This window comes from Perognathus longimembris, chromosome 8 (assembly GCF_023159225.1).
Source record: "Perognathus longimembris pacificus isolate PPM17 chromosome 8, ASM2315922v1, whole genome shotgun sequence".
NCBI lineage: Eukaryota > Metazoa > Chordata > Mammalia > Rodentia > Heteromyidae > Perognathus > Perognathus longimembris.
In genome coordinates this window covers 56201311-56226833 of record NC_063168.1, presented here as the reverse complement: position 1 = coordinate 56226833, position 25523 = coordinate 56201311, and the positions used below count along the sequence as shown (strand labels likewise).

General features: G+C 43.5%; 1 protein-coding gene across 17 annotated transcripts in view; it reads left to right on the top strand.

Moving 5' to 3' along the window:
• Window positions 1-25287, top strand: part of Ltbp1 (latent transforming growth factor beta binding protein 1) — a 376707-nt gene extending 351420 nt beyond the window's left edge. For all 17 annotated transcript variants that reach the window (XM_048353153.1, XM_048353151.1, XM_048353150.1 and 14 more), the window contains 6 exons: window positions 1082-1210; window positions 1878-2018; window positions 2930-3100; window positions 18320-18442; window positions 23323-23472; window positions 23830-25287. In XM_048353153.1, the coding sequence (XP_048209110.1) occupies window positions 1082-1210; window positions 1878-2018; window positions 2930-3100; window positions 18320-18442; window positions 23323-23472; window positions 23830-24011 (896 nt within the window). In that variant the 3' untranslated portion in view covers window positions 24012-25287. The remainder of the gene's footprint in view (window positions 1-1081; window positions 1211-1877; window positions 2019-2929; window positions 3101-18319; window positions 18443-23322; window positions 23473-23829) is intronic.
• Window positions 25288-25523: the final 236 nt, after the last annotated feature.

Sequence of the window (25523 nt, the reverse complement as noted above, 5' to 3'; positions counted from 1 at the left end):
ATGCTAATAGAGGCTATAAATAACTTTGGAGTATCTTATTGGGTCATGTCCATTGATTCTCTGAATCTCACTTGACTGGTGTACCTTTATATCCAATTCATCACTGAGTGGTCTGTGAAGGCCGTGAGTTCTCAGACCTGCGGGGGTGAATCTACCACTCTGCTTAGCAACTTGTGTTTTTCTTTGCTGGTCTTTGATCACGTTCTGTCAAACTCTTCTTCATACTTCGTATATCTCAACTAGTAAATGGGGAAGAAGAAGCACTTAGATAAAGTTCCATTTCTATAAAAAGTATATTAGGTGGGTTGTTTTTGGTAGTTCTGGGATTTGAGCTCAGGGCCTCAAGCTCACTAGGGCTGATGTGATACTTCTGAGCCACACCCCCAGCCCTGTTTTTCCCTGGCTGTCTTTAGGATAGGGTCTCATCTCCCACCCAAGTGTGCACCTGAAGCTGTGATCACCTGCTTTAAGCTTCCCCTCACTGCTAGGACAACAGATGCTCACCTGGGTCTAGCTTCCCTCTATGAAGATGGAGACTCCTGAACCTTTCTCCTGGGGCTAGCCCAGTACTGTGATCCTTCTAATCTCAGCCTCCCAAGTAGCTTGGGATACTTGATACCCAGCTATGAGTTGACAAGGGGGAGGTCTCATGAACTTTCCAGTCCAGGCTATCACTGAACCATGATCTTCCTGTTCTTTGCTTCCTCAGCAGCTAAGATGATAGATCATAAGCCATGGGCACCTGGCCACAAAGTATGTTCTTGAGAAAATATTGTTGATGCTGCTGTGGGTCCATAGGCTATTTCCTCAAGAATGACATAACATCTCAGAAACCCTACTTATGAATACACCTTCTCCGGAAACCTTTGGGTCATTGCTCCATGGACAGACCTCATCTGACAATATTTCTACATCTTCCAGTTAGACTTAATTTTAATAATTTTATGTTGCTGTGATTTGTAAGATTCTTTGGAGTATACTTACAATGGACAGTTGCCCACTTGAAGTCTAATAGTGGTTAGAGACTTCTTTTTAAGTGGAAAATCAAAACTAGCTTTTCTTTGTCTTTTTCCCCCCACAGATGCTGATGAATGTGTACTGTTCGGACAGGAAATCTGCAAAAATGGTTTCTGTTTGAACACTCAGCCTGGGTACGAATGCTACTGTAAGCAGGGGACATACTATGACCCTGTGAAACTGCAGTGCTTCGGTAAGCGCTAAGAGACTGTGCTATGCTCTGCTGTGAAAATACCCAGATGGAAGAAATAAGTAATGCTCTGTAAGACACATGATGCCATTCCACCTAAATCATGTCTCAAAAAGATATGTTCAGGTTTTATGGATCGCTTCCTTGAGCAAAAGTTAAGAAGGAGAAATGGTCCATCTATTCTCCTCTTTGAATGGCTTTTAGAACAAGAGTCAATCCTCAGTATGGAATTCTAATTCAGGCCACTGGTCTCACTGAAGAGCTCTGTTGGTCTGTGGAGCCTTCTGTTTCATCATTTATCCCATGGAAGTGAACATCATTTTAAAATTCTGACACAGGCTATAATACTTAAGCAGAAAACCGTATACACTTGGCAGCAAGAGGAAATCACTTTTAAAACTATCATAAAAATGCATGACCTTAAATTTCAAAGTGTATCCTGTGGGTAGATGTTTTCTTCTGTATTTACTGTCAGTAGCAGTAACATTGGTTTTTTCCAACAAGTAGGACTTGCATCTTTAGTTAGAGTTGTTCTCATTTGGATGATGGTGTACAAATAATATGAAACATGGCTGCCTCTGGAATCTGGATTCAGTGTGTTAGTCATGGTGCGTGTATGAGGTCCAGCTGATTGCTGATCTTCCTTGGTCGTGTTTCTTCCCCTCTTAAGATCTGGACGAATGTCAAGACCCCAACAGTTGTGTTGATGGGCAGTGCGTGAACACAGAAGGCTCTTACAATTGCTTCTGCACCCATCCAATGGTCCTGGATGCTTCAGAAAAAAGATGTGTGCGTCCAACGGAATCAAATGGTAGGTTTGGGTGTGAGACACACATTTAAATTTAGATGAGCATCCTAAGGTTTTCCTTTTGATCAACTGTGAGCCATTGAAAAAAATAAGCAAGCGAGTTTCTGGTGTATCTCTAAATAATTAAAAATGAGATTCTAAGAGCTGTGATAGATGGGTATGGTTGCTATACAGGATATTTAATATTCTGCACATATGATTAAATGAATATCAAAATACAGAGTGGCTGAGCAAATGGCAGGGCTGTCCTAGGTCTGAAGATTCACGCACTCGACCTTTGGAGAAAGTGCAAGAAGCACTCGAGCCGGGGAGGATGACTGGGAGTGTTTGCCTGGGGGACACAGAGTATGCAAGTTAACAGGAGCAACAATGGAGTTCAACAAGGTGATAGAGAACCTGGAACTTCATTGATCAGATTATCTGCTCATCTCTGAGGAGAGTGCTGTGGATAAAGTCAGTTGAATCATAGAAAGATTAGAGTAGGGTTAGAACTGGAGAGATGGTCAACAGTCTGGGGCATTGCCGAATGAGATAATAAGCCTGTGCGTGTGAATCCAGACATGGGATGTAGCAAAACATGGTAAATCTGACCAAGCAGGAAACATGAAAAGGTAGAGATTGGAAAAAAGGGACGTATACTGAGGATAGATAAGAATAAGGGGAATTTTCTGTATGAGGAAGCACTACAAAGGAGAGGAAATAGCCAGGACACAGTAGACAGGCTGAATTTCAGCAGGTGGAATGATGGAATGATGCTCAGTTGGAAATGGCTGAGTTTAGTTTGATCCATGGAAAGCCCAGGCCAGATACAGACGTAGAACTTGGGATGGAAACTGAGGCTCACTGGCTTCTACCAGTGTGGATGAAATAAGAGCCACAGTTGAATTGTCATGGAACCCTGTCTTCCCTTGTAGAACAAATAGAAGAGACGGATGTCTACCAGGATCTGTGCTGGGAGCACCTGAGTGATGAGTACGTGTGCAGCCGTCCTCTCGTGGGCAAACAGACCACGTACACCGAGTGCTGCTGCTTATATGGCGAGGCCTGGGGCATGCAGTGTGCCCTCTGCCCCATGAAGGACTCAGGTGAGCCTGTTTCCCCTGCAAGAGGAGGGTGGGACACACCCCTCCCGCCATCTTGGGAGCCTGCCTTCCTTTCAGACCTTATTTCATTGCAGGTATGTGGGAGGTTGGGGGAGATAGGATTATATAAACATCTGGCTCCTGGTTTACCTCCAAGCCAGACCCTGTCATTAATTTTGAAACTGTTATTCCATTTCCCTAAAGAATGATAAATGACCTGAAGAAACCTAACTCAGCCATTGGTGGCATAGGCTTTTAGAATTTATATTTCCTGATACTTTATTCCCCCACCACCCTACAGCCCTGATTCTGCATGGTTTCTACACAGAACAAAGATTATTAGACTCTAGACCCCCAAAAAAGTCATTGTAGGTTAAAATCTGGATTTGTATGCCAACCTCTGTATGAGCAATATTGGTCTTAGTAGGAAAAATCCAAAATCTAAAATGCTCCAAAAAGTCTAGATTTTGCAGCATTTGGGATTTATTTCTAAATTTAAGATACTCAACTGGTAAAGTCTATAAATCTTAACAACTCCCAATTCTGAAACACTTTGGATCCTAAGCATTTGGGGATAAGAAATACTCTTTACATAAGAAAGATTAGAGGTTCGTGCCTGTCATGTAGAAACTGGAGGCTCACAAGTTTGCAGACAGCCTGGGCCACAGAATGGGACTCTGTCACCAGAAACAAATAAAAGGTTGAGGATGAAGCTCAATGGTAGAGCATTTGCCTAGCACGTGCAAGGTTCAGGGTTCAATTTCTATCCGTGCATAAGAAATAAAAATTATTGAAGCTAAGTGTGATAGTACATATCTGTAATCGCAGCAACTCAAGAGGCTCAGGCAAGAGGCTATGTAGGCCAAGTTGGGCTACATAGCAAATCCTGCTTCAAATAAATCAATAGTGCTGAATGTCATTTTGTAAAATGGACCTAGAGCAATAACATCTTTTCATTAAAACCTACCTTAATGTTGATAGTTACTTTTCAGAGGACTTTAAGAGAGTATGGATTGTAAAATATGGCTCTCTTGTAATTTCTGTCCTTGAGCCTTTTAAACATGAACATCTAGCATGGTGTCTGTGGATCTGAACCCTGGATTTCCCCCAGAGCACCAGTGCCGCTGTGGGGTAGAGCCCGTCACTGAGGGAAACGGGGATGGAGAAGCCACAGCTCACCAGCTTTAAGCAGGAAAGTAGTGTTAAGTAAGTCCTGGTTCCAGAGCAGGCCTTAACACTTCTGGTCCAGTAGGCCTTGGTCATTCATTCTTGATATAACCTTATCTGAGGGTACTGGGAGGTAGAGGACATGTGGACAAGAGGCTCCTTACATGCATGGCTAAGTAGCATCTTGTGGGTTGGGACCACAGGCTGGGGAAATGAGTGAAGGTTGATGGGTTGCATTCGGCGGGTAACCCAACTTGAGGAGAACTGCCTATTAATTCAGGACATTTCTGGGTCACTTCGGATCTCATGTCAGTCCTCAGCTAAAGTCACAGAGGCCAAATAGCAGGCTAATTTGGCAGAGTCCTATGTGATTTGTGACAAGACTACAGGCATAACAGAAAAGTTCTATGAGTTCTATGTCATGGCGTGGGCAGCCTTCCCCTTCTCCAACTCTGGAGAACTGCCTTGCTCTGTTCTCTTTCCTTCCACTTCTTCTCCTCCCCCTTTCCCAATGCCCTTGCTCTGTCCACCCCCAAGGTGTTATTGGTAGCTGATCCTTAAATTTGGTCTTTTTTTTTAAAAAATCATAATATCATGTGAGTCTCTGAGAAACAAAGCTAACATGTTTGTCAAACCCTTCCAAGCAAACCAGATCGCTATATTCATGTCTCAAACAAGAGAATGATCATTGCTTGATGTTTCTGGGTAGTTTGGACCAGGCTAGAAGCATCTCAGATCTTTGGTAGGTGTGTAATTTATTGGAGATTTCCTATAGCTTGCTTCTTCTGAGTTTCAGCTATAATAAAATGATGGTAGCTTGAATAACGTCTATGTAGCACAGTCCCAGATGCCATTCACAAGTTGTCTGTGAAACTGTCCAGTTCTCCAGGCTCATCCGCTTAGCTGTACATGTGTCGAGTTTGGTAGGAGGAAGCTCTCAAGCTCCCTTACCTCTCGCTAGGCCGCAAGGTGAATCCCAGCATCCTAACCCCAGGCTCTGTGTCCTAACCACCTCCATAGTTCCCAAGACCCTCTCCACAAGATCTCAAAGTTTGTCTTCAATAAGTAGTCTTCCCTAGAATGCAAAAGTAGCCAAGTGAATAACTAAAACAAATTTAAATGTTTTCTTATGTGTGTAAGGATAGAACACCTACCATTTTCAGCGCTAACTATGAGAATAGTAAAATTAGAGTCAGCGCACCCTCCAATCCCACACAGATGTATATTCAGTCAACTAATTCAGTCAGTAATTCTTGATAAATAAAACCGCTTAAAAATATAAACTTAAGCTCATTACCAGTGGCTCACACCTGTAATTCTAGCTATTCAGGAGCCTGAGATCTGAGGATTTTCGTTTAAAGCCAGCCTGTACATGTGGTAGAGTACCAGCAGTGAACCAAAAAGCCATGTAAGGCTCAGTTCAAGCCCTTGTATTAACACTCCTCCCTCCCCTCTCTCTCTCAAACATATCTATGAATTTTAAGGTGCCCGAACATGGTAAGGTAGTGATAGAATCTTGGTTTACAGTTCTTCGCTGGAAAATATGTTGGGAGAGCTCCACCTGTTGGTACTCTGGTGTACTACAACCCAGGACAATGTGCAAGTCTGAAAGTGTTGAGAGAGTTCTGGTGGGGGCTGGGAATATGGCCTAGTGGTAAAGTGCTTGAAGTACATGAAGCCCTGGGTTCGATTCCTCAGCACCACATACATAGAAAAAGCCAGAATTGGCGCTGTGGCTCAAGTGGTAGAGTGCTGGTCTTGAGCAAAAAGAAGCCAGGGACAGTGCTCAGGCCCTGAGTTCAAGCCCAAGGACTGGCAAAAAACAAAACATAAAGAGAGAGTTCTGGTGAAGCAAGATAAGAACAGCTTATAAAAAGTGAAGGGAAGCTGGGTGGTGGCTCAGGCCTGTAATCCTAGCTACTCAGGAGTCTGACATCTGAGCATCAGGGTTCAAAGCCAGCACAGGCAAGAAAGTCCTTGAGACTCTTATCTCCAAAAAGACAGAAGTGACACAGTGGCTCAAATGGTAGAGCTCTAGCCTTGAGCAAAAAAACTCATGGCCCTGAATTCAAACCCCAGGACCAGCACAAAAAAAAAGTAAAGGGAGATGATAAAAAGCAGGAATAGAGGGGTGAATATGACCAAGGTATACCATATGCATATATGGGAATATAATAAACCACTACTTTGTTAGTATACATAAAAGTATCAAACATGTCCTAGTGATGTAAGATGGTGTATGACTATAATTTTTGAGCCCCTGTATTAGCACATACATATATAAGAGAGAGATAGATAGTTAGAGGCATAGCTATCCATCCTAATATAAAATAGTATCTATGGAATATATATTTTAAAAACATACTTTCTTAAACAAGTTTAACAAAAGATCACTTGCACAGTTTGAAAGGAAAAATCTATTTTAAATGGGCTGATTACTCTGTGTGTATACCCTTTTACTCTTGAATTCTATTTTTACAATGTACATGTTTATCCTATTTAGAATAAATATTACTTACAAAGTGCTCATTGAAAGCCACAGCTGTTAAAATCATTCAGGCAAGGAAAGATCTCAAACTCTAGGTAGAAAATCAAGACTTGGCTCTCAATTGTGAGTGTTCTAGGTGAATGGAACCGACAGATGGCTCTGTGCCTGATATGAAACACTTCAATTAACTGACGGGTCTGACTGGGCAAGGACTGTCCCACCATGCCTCCCATAAAAGAGTCAAATGAGTGGCCCATAAAAGGAAGGAGCAGCAAGGCATGCTGACACTGGGCAGCCAGCAGAGGCCTGCTGAGGCAGGCAGCTCCGTATTGCCTGCTTTCCCTCTGCTCTTCTCTCTCCTCCACTCTCTGGAATGGCAGTTTTTTGGAAGAGGGTACTCATCTTTCTCTAGGTGCCAAAGGTGATTTTTGTGCATATTTATGTACACATTGGGGTTTACGAGAAGAGAGAAGTATCTCCAGTGAAATCTGAATATTTATAGCTCACCTGTTTTCAGTTTTAGACATTTGCATATTCCTTCCTTCACCGGCCAATCCACTCAACACCTGTTATTGTTTTGGGCCAAAAAAACAAACTGAAACTAATGCTTAGTTTGTATTTAATAGAATGTAAGATGAAATTCAGAACTAGGATCTTTTGTGAGTAAACATGATGCTGTGTTCTAAGTACACGATCGTCTGGCATAAGGAAGTCAGCATTTGCTCTACCAAAACGTGTCAGACATCGTGATAGCTAATGTAGTCCATCTTTACCCTTCCAGTTTTGCAAAACTGCAAGCATTTGGAGTGTCTTTCAGACGGCGGAGCCAGTGATTCCTTACACATGCCCCGAGATCTCTGTGTAAGAATGTTTTGTAATGTGCTTAGAGGTGTGAAGGGAGATGGGGATTTGACTCAGGGACTGAACTTGAAATAATATTGTAACTGGGCAGTCATTGCAAAAGGCCTTTCAGCAGCCACAGTTTTAAAGGCTTTTCCAAGAAATATGTTTCCAAAGAATGTTAATAATAATTTTGTAACTCTCTCCATGAGACGGAGCAAATGGTGGCCGCCTTTGGTTGAGGCAGTCCAAGGGTCTGAGTCTCCTTTTGGCACCGGTTCTGTCTGGTGTGGCCGGGCAAGTTCCTTTGACCTCCATTATCCCAAGCTGAGACCACTATGTGAATCTGTTGTCATTAACACTCTCTCAGTAGGAAAGCATTTATCTTTTTGGTCACAAATTCTGGGCATTATGATAAAAGAAACAATAACGGAAACCATTGTAATAGAAAACTAATATTAGGCTAGGAAAGTGTAAGCGGCCTCCTAAGTTGAGTAGCTACGGTGGCTGCAGACAAAATGTGGTATTGTGTGCTCATCTGCGTGTTTTCTAAACAGGCAAGTGGTCCAGTTAATTTGAGACTGGTTTACTGGTGCCCGTGGAAATGGATTGGACTCAAATATCATAGACAATTGAAAGGATTGATTTATTAATTTAGAAAACTTCCTCTGACCCCTCCAAAAGAATGACATTGTTTTCCCTAAAAAGGATTCTTATAAAATAATATTCAATAGTGAAGTATGTACATGTTGACTACCTTTGAGTTTCCTCCTTTGTGAAATGACAGTACCATCATCTGCCTCCAGGGGGCGGTCAGGATGAAATGCCACCGTGCAGAGGAGAGAGTTGGCTTTAGGTCAATGCTCCTAGATGTTAGCAGCGATTATTACTAAATCCTGTTCCAGGAAAAAGTTGAGCTGACACATCTGTCAGCCACACATCTGTCCTGTAATGTAGCACTATGAGTCTCTTCAAAGGCAGCTAAGATTCAAAACCAGTGTAGGATGCCAGAGTTCAGGAACTAATGCAGAGCCTCATTGTACCATGCAGTGCAGAAATGCTTCTGTGGGTTCTGCTGGCTTCTAAACCATTATGTGACTCATGCCCTAGGAGGAAGGCATCCGGAAGGAACTGTCCAGTGTTGGGTTTTAAACGAACACCTAATGCATCTGATTCTAAGTGTGAAATCCTGGATTTTCAGATACTAAGTCCATTAGACATTATGTTGGCCCAAGTTCACTAAGTTTCTATGAAACAGATCAATTTTTACTTTATTCTCAAGGAAGATATTTTAGTTATTTCTATATACAATATCCTGGCACTTTCATAAATAATTGGTCTTTATTTATAAGTGTTACACACTTATTTCTCTCTGAAGCTCCTCATCTAGCCACAGTGCTATAAGCATTTTCTTCTTAAATATTTAAGCAGCTTTCTTTTCTCTCTTTCCTTCCTTCCTTCCTTCCTTCCTTCCTTCCTTTCTTCCTTCCTTCCTTTCTTCCTTCCTTCCTTTCTTCCTTCCTTCCTTCCTTCTTTCCTTCCTTTTTTTCTGTTTTATTCATTTGTTTTTGATGGGGCTGAGGTTTGAACTCAAAGCTTCATACTTGCTTAGCAGATGTTCTACCACTTGAGCCATACCTACAGCCCTACTTAAAAAAATTACTGTTATTATAAAGGTGATGTACAGAGGGTTACAGTGACATAGGTCAGGTAAAGAGTACATCTCAGCCCTACCTTTTGCTGATGGTGTGACAATGGAGTCTTGCCGAGCTTTCTGCTACTAATAGCCTTGAACTGTGATCCTACAGATGTGCCCCACCAGCATCTGGCCTTTAAGAAACTCTTCTGAACTAAGTAAGGTAACTTAAATACAACCAACTGAATCCCCTAACAAATGTAAATAATATTTACCAACCTAATTAAATTCTCTTAATTCCTATCCAAGTTAAGATCCTAACTTGTAATCAATGCTATCACAATCAGTAAGACTGAATGACAGAGAAGAGATTAACTCTGTAATCAATGCTATCATAATCAATAAGACTGAATGGCAGAGAAGTCAGTAGAGAAGAGGTAGAAGGCTTCGGTTCTGTGAGGGGAATTTGATTGACAGGAGGCGCACTTTGGACCTTTTGATTGTGGTACATTCCAGACCTTAGTGTCTCCGTGTTATTCATGCTCATTTTCCTACGCTGTGCTGCATGGAAATGGTGAGAAAATATCTGGCCGTACTCTGTTACATAAAATTAATTTCATTATGATTATAATCTCACAGACGTCATAGCAGAATCTAATTTAGGGCTAAAGTAGAGAAACTAATGGTGTTGTGATATGAGATAATTTGATCATACACACACACACACACACACACACACACACACACACACACACACCACTTTGGTTTCTAATGTATCAAATGTACCTCAAAAGAAACCATCTTGGCTTTGAAATCAGCTGATGAAGAGCTATTCTGTTCTCTAGAAGTGCCCTTCCAGCATCAGCCCGCCAGGGAAATTTACTTGTGTGTATTTGAAATGCCCTTTGCTGGGTTTCTCTGTCCTTGATCATGGCTCCAGGTAGACATCACTGCGCAGGTCCCTGTGCAAAACCACCTAAAGCCTTGTTCTGCGCTTCAGGTGGTAAATTCAAATAAGGTTGAGTTGGTTTTCAGGTCTGCCTCATTAACCTTTTTGTAAATGAAGAAAGCTGCTGGCTTTTGCCTTTCCAACGCTTGACCTCGTGGCCAGAGCAGGCCAGCCTGGCAGAGGAGGGCAACGGGAGCCGGCCTGCTTTCCTTTCATGCAGAAGATGGTTCCTCATAAGACTGAGGGAAAGGCAGCTAGAATGAGCCAGGGCTGGGAATGTAGCAGAGTGCTTGTGAGAGGCCCTGAGTTCAAGTCCTAGCACTGGAGAAAAACAGCACTTGCCGTGTACATATACACACACATGCATACCATCAAGCAACCAGATTGATGTATCTGTCCAAACGTCATTGCTTTGTTCAGCATCCACAGTCAGTTCTAGGAAACATGCGGAAGACACAAGGGAGCCATTTTAAATGCTTCTTTTTGAACTTCAAATCTGAGAGACGAGCACAACTGTCATGAACAGTTGTCATGGTTGCAGACTGTTCAACCCTAGAAGATGCCAGTCGCATGGCGATCTATGATCTATGAGCCCCCTCTCAAGGCCAGCCAAAAATATCCCTGCCAGGAGTAAGCTGCTATGACTGTATCTGATTGTGAACAGTCCCAAGGGGGAGAGGAAAGTCATCTCAAATCAAGGTAAATAGCCAGCATGTGGAGCAAGCATAAAATCAGAAATCTTAAAGTAGTTCCAGTTGTTTGCTTAGGAATGATGTCTTATTTCCTAGAACTGAATGGAATACATGCTCTTGAGTGATCTTCTTGACAATTTCCAGCTATTTTAATATTTCATTAATTCATTAGAACTTGCTCTTCATTTGTTTCCGGTTCTGTTATTTTAGGATCTTGCGAGCTATACCTCTGAATATCAAGGAGAGCTTTGTACAAATCTTAGAGCCTTTTTTCTTCTGCAAAACTTTCTTAAGCAATTTTAAAATATATTTTGTAACTGGGCACTGGTGGCTTCATACCTGTCTAGCTACTCAGGAGGCTGAGTAGTGAGGATTGTGGTTCAAAGTCAGCCTGAGCAGAAAAGTCCTTAAGATTCTTCAATTAATTGCCAATAAAAGCTTAAAGTAGAGCTGCAGCTCCATGCCTGGCATTGTGTGTGTGTGTGTGTGTGTGTGTGTGTGTGTGTGTGTCCATGCATGTGGGTGTGGGGTTAATTGGAATAAGAACCTCTCAGGCTTTTCTGCTTCTGTTAAATTCAAACCATAATCCACAGATCTCAACTTCCTGGGTAGCTAGGATTACAGCTGTGAGCCACTTGGGCTTGGCTTTTCCTTATGATATTTATTTATTGATGTATTTATTTGTTTGTTTGTGTGTTGGTCCTAGGGTTTGAATAGGCCCAGGGCCTGGGCATTCTTCCTGAGTTTTTTTGCTCAAGGCAAGGCTAGTGCTCTACCCACTTGAGCCACAGCTCCATTTCTTCTGGCTTTTTGGTGTTTATTTGAGATAAATGTCTCCTGCCCAAGCTGGCTTTAAACCTTGATCCTCCAGTCTCAGCCTCCTAAGTAGCTGGGATTACAGGTATGAGACACTGGTGCCTAGCAATGATTTGTTTTTAATGAAAGGAAAGTGAGCATTTAAGGTGACACAACCGGCAGAATATCATTGCATTTCCCTAAGCCCTATATTCCTTTGACAGAGGAAGGCCCAGGAAGCCAGCCTGCTAGTGCTGACAGTTGGTCAGACTTTCCCATGTCCAAATGGCAGCCCCCTAGGCACAGTGCCTTCTAGTGGCAGTTACCTTATGCTGCAGCCTCAGGTCTCACTGGTATTTTCTTCCCAGGATTTTCCAGCCTAGAAGGGAGAATGTTTTCTGTTTAGAGTCATAAACCAAGCATGCTTTGAAGGGTCCTTGGCAGTCCCCTAGTTTTGTTTCTTCATCTTACCAGTTAAAAATAGAAAGTTTAGATGAAATCCAGACTTAACATAGGAAAAAAACACACATTTCCCCCTGTATAATAGTTTCTTAAAAAAAAAAAATTGAGGTGAATTTCACATAGCATAAAATCAGTGATTTTAGAGAGAACATCCTGGTGGCCCTGAGTACATTCAGAATGCAGTGCCATCTCACGCACGATTCCCTCTTTTGAATCTTCTGTTTTTCTCCCCCTATTTTTTTTTGGGGGGGGAGGTAACAGGCTATGAACTCAGGGCCTTATACATGCTAGGCAGGCACTCTGCTGCTTGAGTCTCACCCCTAGCCCTTTTGTGTTCTCATTGTTTTATAGATAAGGTCTCCCACTTTTCGCCCAGGGATAGCCTAGGAATGTGGTCCTCCTACTTTTATCTCACAAGATTATGGGTGTGTACCACCGCACCTGGCACTGAAGTAGTTCTTACTACTCTCTACCTTACATATCCCTTACATGCCCCCTCTGTACACCACCTTGACAATATTTTAAATGAAAAAAAAAAAGAAATATCATCCTTATGGAAATTCCTTATTTTTTTCCTAATTGTTGACTTGTCATAATTAGAGCAGGAAAAGAAGAAACAAAATGTCTTATCTGTTTTCTAGCTGAAAAGCTGGATCATGTTAGAGAATTAGCAGATAGTCCTTTGCCTCTATATTATGTTGTTTGGTCTCGTCTATAAAGTAATGTAGGCTTATTCCTCATTTCTTTTGAGATAGTCTGAATACTAAACTTAGTCATGTATTTCCAAAGTCCTAGTTACTTAGAAACAAGGGGAGAAAACCTTTCATGAAGTTCTTAATGGGAAATTCATGCTCACAATTTTTTTAAAGTTTGGTGTCAGTTCTGGGGTTTGAACTCAGGGCCTGGACACTGTCCCTGAGCTTTTCTGTTCCAGGTTAGTGCTCTGCCACTTGATCCGCAGTTCCATTTCAGGCTCTTTTAGTAGTTAATTGGAGATAGGAGTGTCACAAACTTTCCTGCCTGGGGCCAGCTTCAAACCTCCATCCTCAGATCTCAGCCTGAACAGTGAGGATGTTGGGTATGAGCCACTGGTGCCCAGCGTTCGATCATCATTTTAGGACTTTCCCGGGTGGCATACTATTACAAGGATCCAAGTGTTTGAATCCAGGCTTCAGAACACAAAGGGATCCTCTACATTTGGGCAGTTGGTACCCCACAAATCTCCTTCATCAGTTCATCTGGCTAGCTAAGCAACCATGTAGTGGGAAAGACTAGGAACAACTCAGCTGAGAAGGGTGACGTTAGGTGACGGCTGCGGGTGGAGAGCTTGACTTGTGAACAGCCATGAGTTCCCTTAGAGCATTAACATTTACAAGAGTCCCAGGGACTCTTGCCAAGACTTTCAATTGCATTACTTCCCTGTCCTCGACAAGTACAATTTAATTGAACATTAAGCAATTTGATCTCTTTCACCTAATAAATCGAGCAAATTCAATAAACATAAATCCTGCTAATGATAGAGCGGGCCCTGGTGGAGCTGAGCTCATCAGCATTCAAAGTTATGACTCTCCCTGGAATTGGAGCCACAAATGCTTATTGCTGAACAAAGAGCTTACCTGATGCTTGAGGTCTGGAGAATGCATCTCATAGTTTTCTGAGTGTGTCGGAAGGTGACTGAGGAATAGAAAACAAAACCAAACCAAGAACGTGGATGGCTTGGCGGGACAAGTCCTTTAGACCTCACCTAGGCCAGTTATGTGGTAAACCCTGGCTTTCTTATGGGAAATCAAAATGCTAATTACAGTTATTTCTTGGGTTATTCTGAGATTCAAATGAAGCAGGATATGCAGAAGCAGACAATGCGTGGCATGTCAGGGTTTAACAGGGCATGCTTGCTCCATTCCCCTATGCCTACTGTTGTATATCAGGGACTTCTAGTAGCCAGCATTGCATAATATGAGACTTTGGCTTCCCTGATATTTTCCGGCTATGATACTTTCTTTCACTCTGTTACCTTTTCTCCTTTTCTTCCTCTGGTACTCACCCATACAGAATGAATCCCCCACCGCCACCCCCACTGCTTCTATTTTCCTGTCCTCCCAGCATCTACCCTGTTCAGACCATTCTCAGCTTCTCGATCCTACCCACTGTTCACTCAGTGAGACGGGAAATTAATTACGTGTGTGTGTGCACTATAACTCTCTGCATCAGTTAATAATCCACATTCAGATCTGCAGGCAAGACACCTGGAGAGGAATTTTGAGTAAAACAGGATCCATTTTTCTTAATGCAGAAGAGTTCTTTGCTGCTCTGGGTTTGAGTCCTAATGCTAGAGCACTGAATATTTAACCCTGCCATGTAGAAGCCTGAGTGAGCTTCTGCTTCATGTCTAAAAGCAGCTGAACCTCATCTGCCAAAGAGAGAAGAGAGCCCCTGCTCGTGGTTTTCCTCACACGCCAGAGGGGCATGAGGACATGTGACTGCCCAGCACAGCCCTGCAGATGTGTCTGTCATCAACAACAGGAGATTTCCTGCCAGCATATGGCCATGTGCTTTCCATGGCTCTGACAGCGGGGTTCCCCAGCCTGCTGGCTCCACAGTGGAGGGGGCAAGGGGTAATGGGGGTGGGGGGGGTTAAAAACTTTTTTTTCCATTTAAAGTGAAAATCAAAGCAACACCATCTGTCATTTGAATCTGCCACGCCAGGAAAATTAGTGTGATTAGTGGCCTGGATCTTGTTTAGGTCTGTTAGTGATGGTGTCCCATACCCCCTCATATGTCCCTTTTGTAGCTTTGATCCAGAGCTAAGCTTTTGCGCTTTGGGAGAAAGACTGTGAGGTGTGAATATTTCCATTTCCTATTGATTTCACATTGGTGTTTGGCTAGATTCCAGAATGACATGTGGTTGGAGCCTCAGAAATAGCATTGCTCTACAAAGTACGCCTCCCAGGGCAAGTCTTTGCTAAAGCAGAACTGCTCCTCTGTATCCAACCGGAAAGGGCTTGGTGATTCATTGTTGCTGATGTGTGTAAGTAAAGGGGGTTTGAAGAGGAAAGAGACTCCAAGGACAGAAAATATGTTGGACTTGTCCACACATTGAGCTGCATTGAGGAAGCAGCCACCTAGAAGGTCTCAAGGGTTCTCAGGGGAAGCTGTGGAAATAGCTAAGAGATCTGCTATATCCTCTGTATTCAGAGCCAACCACAATTCACTGCTTACCCCAAGCTCTAGACCCTGGCGTGACCCAACTGTGGTGATGAGCAAGGCCAAGCATCTTTAAGATTTAATGGTGTCCTCTGATGCCCTGGGATGCTCAGAGGTCAAGCACATGGTAGAAATTTGCCTAGATCAAGATCCTGAAGAAGATACCTTCCATGCCCAAGGCTGATGACAGTGTTCTGTGCAAACGTTTGCTCCCCCAAAGACACAGAAAGCTCCTAGTACCTATAACTTATTGTCTACTCAGGACCTTGCTAATGTATTCAAGTGTATGCTAAAAGTTGTTGAACATGTTTTCTTGTGATGTGATTTGTACTGACCCAGGGTTCATATGTGCTGTTGGTTATAGTTAGTAGTTAAATTTGCTAAGCCAATGTTATGCCTTGTTGTTGGAAATGAAGTGAAATTCCAACAAACATTGAAAGAAAAGTAAAAACAAGAGTTCCTGGACAGAGCCCTTCCAATGCTCTTGGCCTATTGATAACTTAGGATTTTAGCATTAATGTTTCTATAAGATCCATCTTCCAAGGCTGTCTTGGAACATCTGTTTCCAGATGTTCAGAGGGGTCTTAGTGATTTTTGCCTACAAGAAAAATATATAACCTTTATTTCCTTGCTGCTTCAAAGTTTGTGAACTGTTCCATCACAGTATGTCCTTTTTCAGATATCTTGAATGTGGTAGACAAGCCAGAATTTATTATCTCTGTCTGAAAAAGGTGGAAACTGAGGCTGGGCCAAACTTGTGAAGGTGCAAAGTGAGCAGTGCTGTCAGGTTGTGAGCCCCCGCTTCTGATCCTAGCCCTGAATCAGAGCAGATGTGTGTGACAGGAGAGACAGGACAGATGGATGAGGGCAGAGCTGCCCAGGCTCCCAGGAGAATAACTCAGACTACAGTGTCTCCGTGACAGTACATGGAGCTCATCTTCAAATATGCAAGAGAACTCATGTAATGCCCACATGAGGCTTCGGCAACTGACCAAAACAGAACCAAAGCCACAAAGAACAATAAGCTCAGGAATCTTAAAAGTAAAAAATGTGTAGTGAGAGGAAGACGAAGGAGCTGTAGCAAGCCCCAGAGGTACCCATAATCCCCTCTGCTGACTGCCTCACCAGCTTAGGTCAAGTCAAAGCTTCCTTAGGAGACGTGTGTTGGTTTCCAGACACAACTTAGCATCCTTTATCCATGCCATTGGGTCAGCTCTTTAAAATTAATCCATGACTTTTCTCATCACATAATTTCTGATCATCTGTTGTAGTTAAGTGTATGTAGCCTTTCTTTCCAGAAGGCTGTTTGTGAATTGGACATAGCTCCAGGACTGACTTCCTCCTGCAGTTCCATCTCACTGTGTGCCCTTTCCTTCAGCCCTGCTCAGGGTGAGAACTTGAAACAACATGGCCGTCTCCATTCTCCATGGTTGGCACAGAGAGCACAGAATCCAGCTCAGGGCTTTCTGGGCCTCTTGACAGCTCAGGACCCCCTCAGACATCTCTAGGTTTAGTTTTACAGACTTAAGTAGGTGAATTATTTCATTTTTCATAGCTAGTCCTGATTACACTGGTGCTTGGCTATATTAAAATACTGATGAAATCTTCTTTTCAGATGTACAACAAATGCGTTTTTTTATTTTAAAGCCAGGAGAGAAGATGAGCTCAACTCCTAAGACTTACAAACATTTGAACAATCTTATTCTCCAAGGGAAATTCTTAATGTCTCTGCTTTCAAACTTTAAACAGAACTGACAACCATTTGTGTTTTTGTCTGAAGTTCTGTTTTTTCTTTTTTTGAGTCAAGGATCTGTTCCCAGTTTCAGCTATTTCCTTAATGAAATTAATATTTTCTTTTGTGGTCATGATTATTGGTGGTGGTGGTGGTGGTGGTGATCATGGGGCTTGAACTCAGGGTCTGGGTGCTGTCCCTTAGCTTCATTGCCCAAGGCTAGCACTCATTAAGCCACAACTCCACTTCCAATTTCAGGTGACTAACTGGAGATGAGCCTTTCCTGCTCAGGCTGGCTTTGAGTGATGATCCTCAGATAGCAGCCTCCTGAGTAGATAGGATTACAGGCTTGAGCCACCGGTGCCTGACAACATGAATGCGTATTTTCTTAATGAAATTGTTTCATGCAAAAGATTGGAGGCGGGCTGGGGATATAGCCTAGTGGCAAGAGTGCCTGCCTCAGATACACGAGGCCCTAGGTTCGATTCCCCAGCACCACATTTACAGAAAACGGCCAGAAGCGGCGCTGTGGCTCAAGTGGCAGAGTGCTAGCCTTGAGCGGGAAGAAGCCAGGGACAGTGCTCAGGCCCTGAGTCCAAGGCCCAGGACTGGCCAAAAAAAAAAAAAAAAAAAAAAGATTGGAGGCATCTGGCATTTGTCTTCCACCTTAAGGGGACTTCTAAGATGGTACAACCATTTTGTGTGCGCGTGCATGTGTGTGTGCACTACTCGGGTTGAACTCAGAGCCTCATGCTCTTGCTTGGCTTTTCCACTCAAGGCCATTATTCCGCCTCTTGAACCACAGCTCTCCTTTTTGCTGCTTAATAGGAGATAAGAGTTTCATGAATTTTTCTGCCCGGGCTGGCTTTGAACCACAATTCTCAGGTCTCAGCCTCTTGAGTAGCTAGGATTACAGGCGGAGCCACCATTTTTCCTGTTTCCACATGTGAAAAGGATCTGTCCATGAAGAACGACTAACAGTGTCTGTCGCTAATGACACCTGTGGGGTTTCGATGACGCTGCTCTTGGGTAGGCGCAGCACCGGAGCATTGGATTCGGGTCTTGGATGTTCCGGATGCGTTAGTGCAGGTCGTTTGGCCCGATTGGCCCTAATTCTGCCCTACAGCCCTGGCGTTAGGAGGAGACAGGGAGCAGGTGGTGTGGGAGGGTAGGCCAGGCCCTGGCGGAGATGGGCCAGGCCGGGACCGGCCCACGCCCCACGCCCCACGGAGTGACCGGCTTCTCTTTGCTCCCCAGATGACTACGCGCAGCTGTGCAACCTCCCGGTGAGCGGCCGGCGGCAGCCATACGGCCGCGACGCGCTGGTGGACTTCAGCGAGCAGTTCGCCCCGGAGGCCGACCCCTACTTCATCCAGGACCGTAAGCCGCAGCCCAGAAGCCCCGGGCCAAAGACCGCTTCGCGGTTTCCGAGTGGAATCCCCAGGAACTTGTCCCCGATGCAGCCTGCAGGCCCCGGGACAGCCTGGCGGCCCATAGGCGGGTGCTCCGGCCCGGTCCACGCGAGCTCGCGGGGGGGGGGGGGGGGGGGGCGGGGGAGGGCGGACGTGAGGTCCCGGCGGTGGCCGGGCTTCCTCCCCTTAGCTCCGTGGCAGCCATGACTTTGCCTTGCACCTTAAGTCGTGGGCCAGGGCCAGGCTTTCCGGCAGAGCCCTTTCTTTTCCTGTGATGAATTGATAAATGTGAACTTCACCGGGCAGATAGTCGTTAAGTATGTCAGAGGGGGGTTCAAAAAAAAAAGCCCCTCTTGATGAAATGCATTTTTAGAGAGTGGGAGGGGGTGTTCATGAAGTAAGGGTGATGTGCACCAGCTTCTCCCGGATGAAGGTGGGGGGTATGTGTGCAGACAATGCACCTGTAGGAAGAAAGTGTGCAGTGCCCATCCAGTGCCCCCGCGTGCAGAAGCTACACCTGCACAGAGCACCACTGTTCCCACAAGGACAGCACACCTGCCTTCCCTCCTTCCTGCCTGCCTTCTCTCCTTCCCGCCTGCGGGCCTGCCTGCCTCCCTCCCTCCTTTCTTCCTTCCCTCCCTCCCTCCCTCCCTCCCTCCCTCTCTCTTTCTTTCCTTCTTTATTTCTTTTGCACAAAGGTATAGAGGAAAGAGATTCCCTATTTCCTAACCCTATGTGGGCTCTTTGGCTGTATCTAAAGAGTAATTAATACTAGAGTAGAGAAAGAGAAAAAAAAAAAAAAGGAAAAGCATAATGTCCATTCCATGCAGTGGGGGTTCTCAAGAGCAAAATCCTAAGGTGATCTTTATTTTTTTCTGACAAAAACAAAACAATAAATTTGGGGAGAATGACAAGAGGAATGCATGTGCAGACTAGGCTAGTAAGCTGTGAGGCCATCCCCTGGGCGAATGGAGGGGCGGGGAGGAGGTACAAGGCTGCGGAAGGTGAGGTTTCTCTGAAGAGCTTGTTCCTGCAGGGCCGCTGCAGCCTTGGGGCTGGGGCTGCGGCTCTGGTGATCAAGATTCTTTACTTGCAGGTGTAGCATGCGGAGGATGACCCTCCCTGAAGAATCTTGATGGCTTCCTAGGTGTAGGAAAAGACAGGGCCAGTGGCCTGTTGTGAAGTTACAGCTTCTCAAGTGATTTCAGCTTGAAATCATGTACCAATTTGGCATCTTTTGAGATGGTTTGTCCATCACTCCTTCAAAAGATGTCATATCCAATTAACCAGATGGATTTATAAGATTTAGAGGATAAGCCAGGCATCAGTGGCTCACACCTGTTATCCTAGCTACTCAGGAGGCTGAGATCTGAGGATCACTGTTCAAAGTCAGCCCGTGCCGGAAAGGCCATGAGACACTTACCTCCAATTAACCACCAGGAAACCTGAAATGGCTCTATGGCTCAAAGTGGTAGAGTACTAGCCTTGAGCGAAAAAGCTCAGGGACAGAGCCCAGACCCTGGGTTCAAGCCCCACAACCAAAAAGGAAAAAAAAGTTTTAGAATGTACATGAACATGAAGGAAAAATATTCTGTCAGTTCAGCTAGGCCAATTATACACATGCGAATGATATGCCATACAGCCTCCACTCCCCACCCAACCCCCTCTCCTCTTCCCTCCCCCCCCCATCATATGGAGAAGGTTGCCAATCTCTGGAAAGTTCCTGCTGCCCATCCCAAGGGCATTACCTACAGTCTTGAGTTCTAACATTAATAGATTTGAAACAACAACACATGACCACACATCACTTCATAAAAGAGATCTGAAGGTACTCACAGCTGTACTCTTGTACTGTACACACCATTGTATATGTTATAATCAGTTGAACATGTACTTAGAAAAAGGGAGCTGGACCTGGTAGTTTATGCTTCTCATTTTAGCTAATCAGGAGGCAGAATTTGGGAGAATCACTGTTCAAGGCCAGCCCAAGGAAAATGTTTGAGAGACACCCCCCCCCCCCCGCATCTCACCCAGTAAAAGCTGCACATGGTGACCCACACCTGTCATCCCAGCTAGTCTAGAAGTGTCAGTAGGAGAAGCACACTCTAGCTGGGCCCAGGCATGAAGTAGAAGGAACTAGAGGCATGGTGCAAGTCGCAGAACACCTGCCTAGCATGTGCAAGGCCCTACTTTCAAGCCCCAGTAATGCAGAGAAAAGAAAGAGCGAAAAATGATGAAGAAAGAAAGAAATATCAAGACTGGGGAAAGTCCTGCTATGCCCTGTAAATCCATAAAAAACAGGTGTGCAACCCTGGCCCCGCCCCCAGCTGGGTGTAGCCTGTATTGCATTATGGTTCTGAGTCCAGGAATTTGACTGTTGAAAGGTCCTGGTTTATCTACTCTTTTTTTCAAATACCAACATTGTTCAAAAGCTCTTTAAATTCACAGCAAAGGCTAAGAAAGCCTCATATTGATGTCACATAAGATCCCTGTTTAGCAAGGCTGGAAGTTAGACCTCTAGCTTTCACTCCAAAATGGCTTCCAAAGAGCTGTAAACATCTCCCTGTCCCAGCCAATCTTCTGAGCAGGGGCACGGGCTCAGCCGTGCTGAGCAGGCAGGAACAGAATGATGAGGGCAGGTTGATGGAGCTACTCCTTGCCTCGGTGGCTCACCATCTTCATAAACTTCAGCATAAATAGTATTTCTACCAAAAAAAAGTCACATCTTTAGGCTTTGTAAGCCCTGTGATCTCTGTTGTCACTACTCCAGGCCTCCTCCGTGCTATCTACAAAGCTAGCCACACTGGAGTCGGCCAAGGATTATGCCTGTGTCCATTCACGAAATAAGTTGCAGGTCAGATTTGGGCCAGGAGGCATAGTGCTCACCTGCTTTACAGCCCTAAAGAAGTATTTTGAGAGCTCTCCTTCACGGGACTATAACTCTAACTCCCCTAGGTATAAAGTCAAGGTGCTTTTCCTGAGAATGCATGGAATCTGAAAGTATTTCCATGGATGAAAACGTTCTCTCCTTAGGTTAATATTTCCCAAACTGGTATTGGGCATCTGATATTCCTGATAATCTGTCATATTTATTTCCTGTCTAAAATTTTGACAAGGGGCCATCTTGGATGGCATGCTCAATTTTTTAAAAACTCAAACTCACGACCCTGAATAGCAATAGTATTTACTGCCCCCTGCAGTTCCAAGGAAGGATTGCTCCAAAGTCCAAATAGTGTAGGAAGTTTAAGATTGTATTTTGTTTGTGTATGGATATATATATATATATATACATATGTGTGTGTGTGTGTGTGTGTGTGTGTGTTTGAGAGAGAGAGAGAGAGAGAGAGTATTGAGGCTTGAACTCAAGGCCTAGGCTCTGTCCCTTAGCTTTTTCCCTCAGGAGTGGCATTCTAACACCTGATCCATAGCTCCATTTGCAGCTTTTGGAGATAAGAGTCTCAGGGACTTTCATGCCCAGGCAAACTTTGAACCATGATCCTTAGATCTCAGTCTCCTGAATAGCTAGGATTACAGGCATAAGTCAGCCTGAATCTTTATTTTTTTAAGCCAATTCGTGGTGTGGTTGTGTGGATGACAAGTGACAGGTTAGTATGGATTTGTGTTTACAACCACCCCCTCTGGAAAAACGGCTTATTTCCATAACCAGTTCCATTACTTACATGTCAGTAAAAAAAACTCTAAGTGTTGTCCAAGAAATTCAGAGCTGGTTCTTAAACTATAAAAAGAACCAAACAAGAGATCCTTTGTTTTCTTAAAAAACAAAAGCCTTTTGGTTTCTTAAACAGGTTTTTCTAAGTAAGATGCATGTTCCTTTATCAGGATATTTTGAGGTCCCTTTACTGCCTTTGTGCTTTGGTCCCTTGTGGAAAGCTCATTTCAAAGCCAGAGCAAACAGACCTCACAGACCAAAGCCAGGCCCCCTTCTTTCTGGGCCTGCAAAGTCAAGTTGCAGCAGCAGAGCCCTGAGACTCTCGGGGGAACTGCTTAGCAAATCCCCCGAAATGTACCTATAATCCCACCACTGCCATCACAAAACATGTTCCAACATTGGCCTACAGAAATTGTAGGAAATGTAGAATTTTGAATAAATACTTTTCATCATGAGGAGAGAAACAAAAAGTCACCCTTGCTTTCCTTTTGTCGCATTTTAATGTATCAAAATTCAAGCTGTGAGGCTTCTCTCTACAAAATATACAAATGTTTAAATATTTTTACACCTAATTATACATAAGTATATTTGATATTGACTTAAATTTTAGTGTTAACTTTAAGGCTATATCACATATGTAAATGAAGTTATATAAAAATATATGTATGTTATACATTACATCTATAATTTTTAGAATAAATATGTCCTTTTTGTTTTGGGGGGGTATGTTTTTGAAACTGAGTCCCATTACATAATCTAGGCCAGTCTTGAACTCTTAATCCTTTCTGCCTCAGCCTCTTGAGTGCTGAGATTATAGGCATGGGCCACCATCATGCTCAGCCTAATGTCTTTTGGTTTGGGGTCTCTCCCCCCACCCCCCACCCAGTCCTGGGGCTTGAACTTAGGGCCTGGGCACTATCCCTAAGCCTCTTTATGCTCAAGGCTAGCACTCTACCACTTGAGCCACAGCCCCACTTCCAGCTTTTCTGAGTAGTTTATGGGAGGTAAGAGTCTCATAGGCTTTCCTGCCCAGGCTGGCTTCAAACCGTGATCCTCAGCTCTCAGCCTTCTGAGCAGCTAGGATGGCAGGTGTGAGCCACCAGACACCTGACTCTAATGTAGTTGTAAATAGTACCGGAGGAATTTTTTCTAACTTAGCTCTTGCCTTTTCCTTTCAGGTTTTGTGAATAGCTTTGAGGAGCTGCAGGCTGAGGAATGTGGCATCCTGAACGGATGTGAAAACGGCCGCTGTGTGAGGGTGCAGGAAGGCTACACCTGTGACTGCTTTGATGGCTATCACTTGGACATGGCCAAGATGACCTGTGTCGGTAAGAATGATGGAACGTGAGCATGTCCCCTGAGGGCTCTTCCTGAGAGCTCCTGGGACCAGACCAATCAGCTGAGTTTAAGTGGGGTTTCAACTTGGGAAATGACAAATATTGCTGAAATTTCCCAGAAGGAGCAGGGGATGTTGCTCAGTGATAGTGTTTGCCTAGTATATTATGCAAAGCCCTGGGTTTGATCCCCAGCACTGCAAAGTACACACACACACACACACACACACACACACACACACACACACACGTTTATGTATACAGCAGTCAGGATTAAGGGCATCAGGTGAATTCAAGTGAATGTTTTCTAATGGAGTGCACTGTTGACCTGCGTGGTTTGATCTATTGCAGATGTCAACGAATGTGATGAGTTGAACAACCGCATGTCTCTGTGCAAAAATGCCAAGTGCATTAACACCGAAGGCTCCTATAAATGTCTGTGTCTGCCAGGCTTCGTACCTTCTGACAAGCCCAACTACTGCACTCCATTGAATACCGCCTCAACTCTAGAAAAAGACAGTGACCTGGAGTAAAAGAGAACCTACATAACCTAAGCCCGTATACTCTGCACTGTGTAAAGGAAAAGGGAGAAATGTATTATACTTGAGACATTGCACCTAATCCAGAATGTTGGAAACTCAGAAACAGCATGGAGTCATGTATTCTCTGAAGACCATGAGAAGATTTAGTATGAACCTGACTGGTGTCACAGACCAAACGGACATTTCTCTGAAAAGCCGGTATATATAGTCTGTTCATATGTAAAATTCAGTGGGAGAGAGGCAGGACAGTGCTGTTATTTTAAACAGAAGGTTGTATTATTATGGTCTTAAAAAAAAAACTATTGCTTAAGTTTGGCATTTAAGTAGTGGTGGAAATGTTTTATATAATTTTCTTTTTTTTTTTTTTTTTGGTTGTGCAGTTCCTTGCCTACTGTTTTTCTTTCTCTTTCCAGATTTTTTTAAATCACAAGTGGGAAAGTCTTTGATAAAATATTGTTAAACTGTATAGTAAGTATTGTGACACAGGGTTATGCTATTCTTTGGTCTGGAGCCTTTATTCAAATTGATACTGTCTGTCCTGTGGAGCAGGCAGTGATTTTTGTTTCAATACTTTTATACACCGTATGAGGAAAAGAAAAAAAATATCTTTATATTTTCAGTATGTTTTCTGATTTTTAAGGCCCATTCTTAACCAAAGCTGCTAGCAGGTTTCCATTGGATCCCTGTTCTTCAACAAAATGGAAGAATTTAATGAGCTTTTATGTAAAAAAAAAAAAAACAACAGCAAAAACTTGATCTCTGGTATATTTTCCATTGTATGTCAAAGCAAAATAAATCACCATTTTTGTAGAAAAAAAATCTACCTGAGAGTGAATGTCACTGAGTACATGTGTACAAATTATATCCCTCTGGCTCCCCCTCCTCATCTTCCTGCTTCTAAAAATGCTCCTCTATTACTACTGCTTTCCTTTCTACAAGTTAGTAATTTGTTAGAGATTATCATGGATTGAATTTTTAACTCTTACAATGTGTATACTGAAATTCTAACCCACAGTGATTATATTTGGAGACAGGATCTTTAGAAGGGGAATTCGAGATCAATGAGATCACTGGGGATAAACTGTGAAGACTGGTGTCTTTACATAAAAGAAGATTGACCAGAGCCCAGACACACACAGGAAGACACAGGGTGGCCATCTATGAACAAAGGAGAGAGGCCTCAGAAGAAAAGGAAATCAACCCTGCCAAAACCTTGAACTTTTACCTATCAGAATTGTGAGAAAATAAATTTCTGTTGTTTAAACCACTTAGTCTGTGGTATTTTGTGTAGCACCTCCAGCCACTCAGACACATGCCACAAGAATAATGAACAATAGCTTCCAAGATTTCTGTCTCTGCTTACCTAATACGCATCGACAGGCATGCTATTGTTTTATAACAAAAGCACACTCAGAATTCATTCTTACTTAATAAAAAGCATCTGAGGATTTTGGGGTCTTTTGCTTTTTTTCTGCTGATTCTGGGACTTGAACTCAGGGCCTT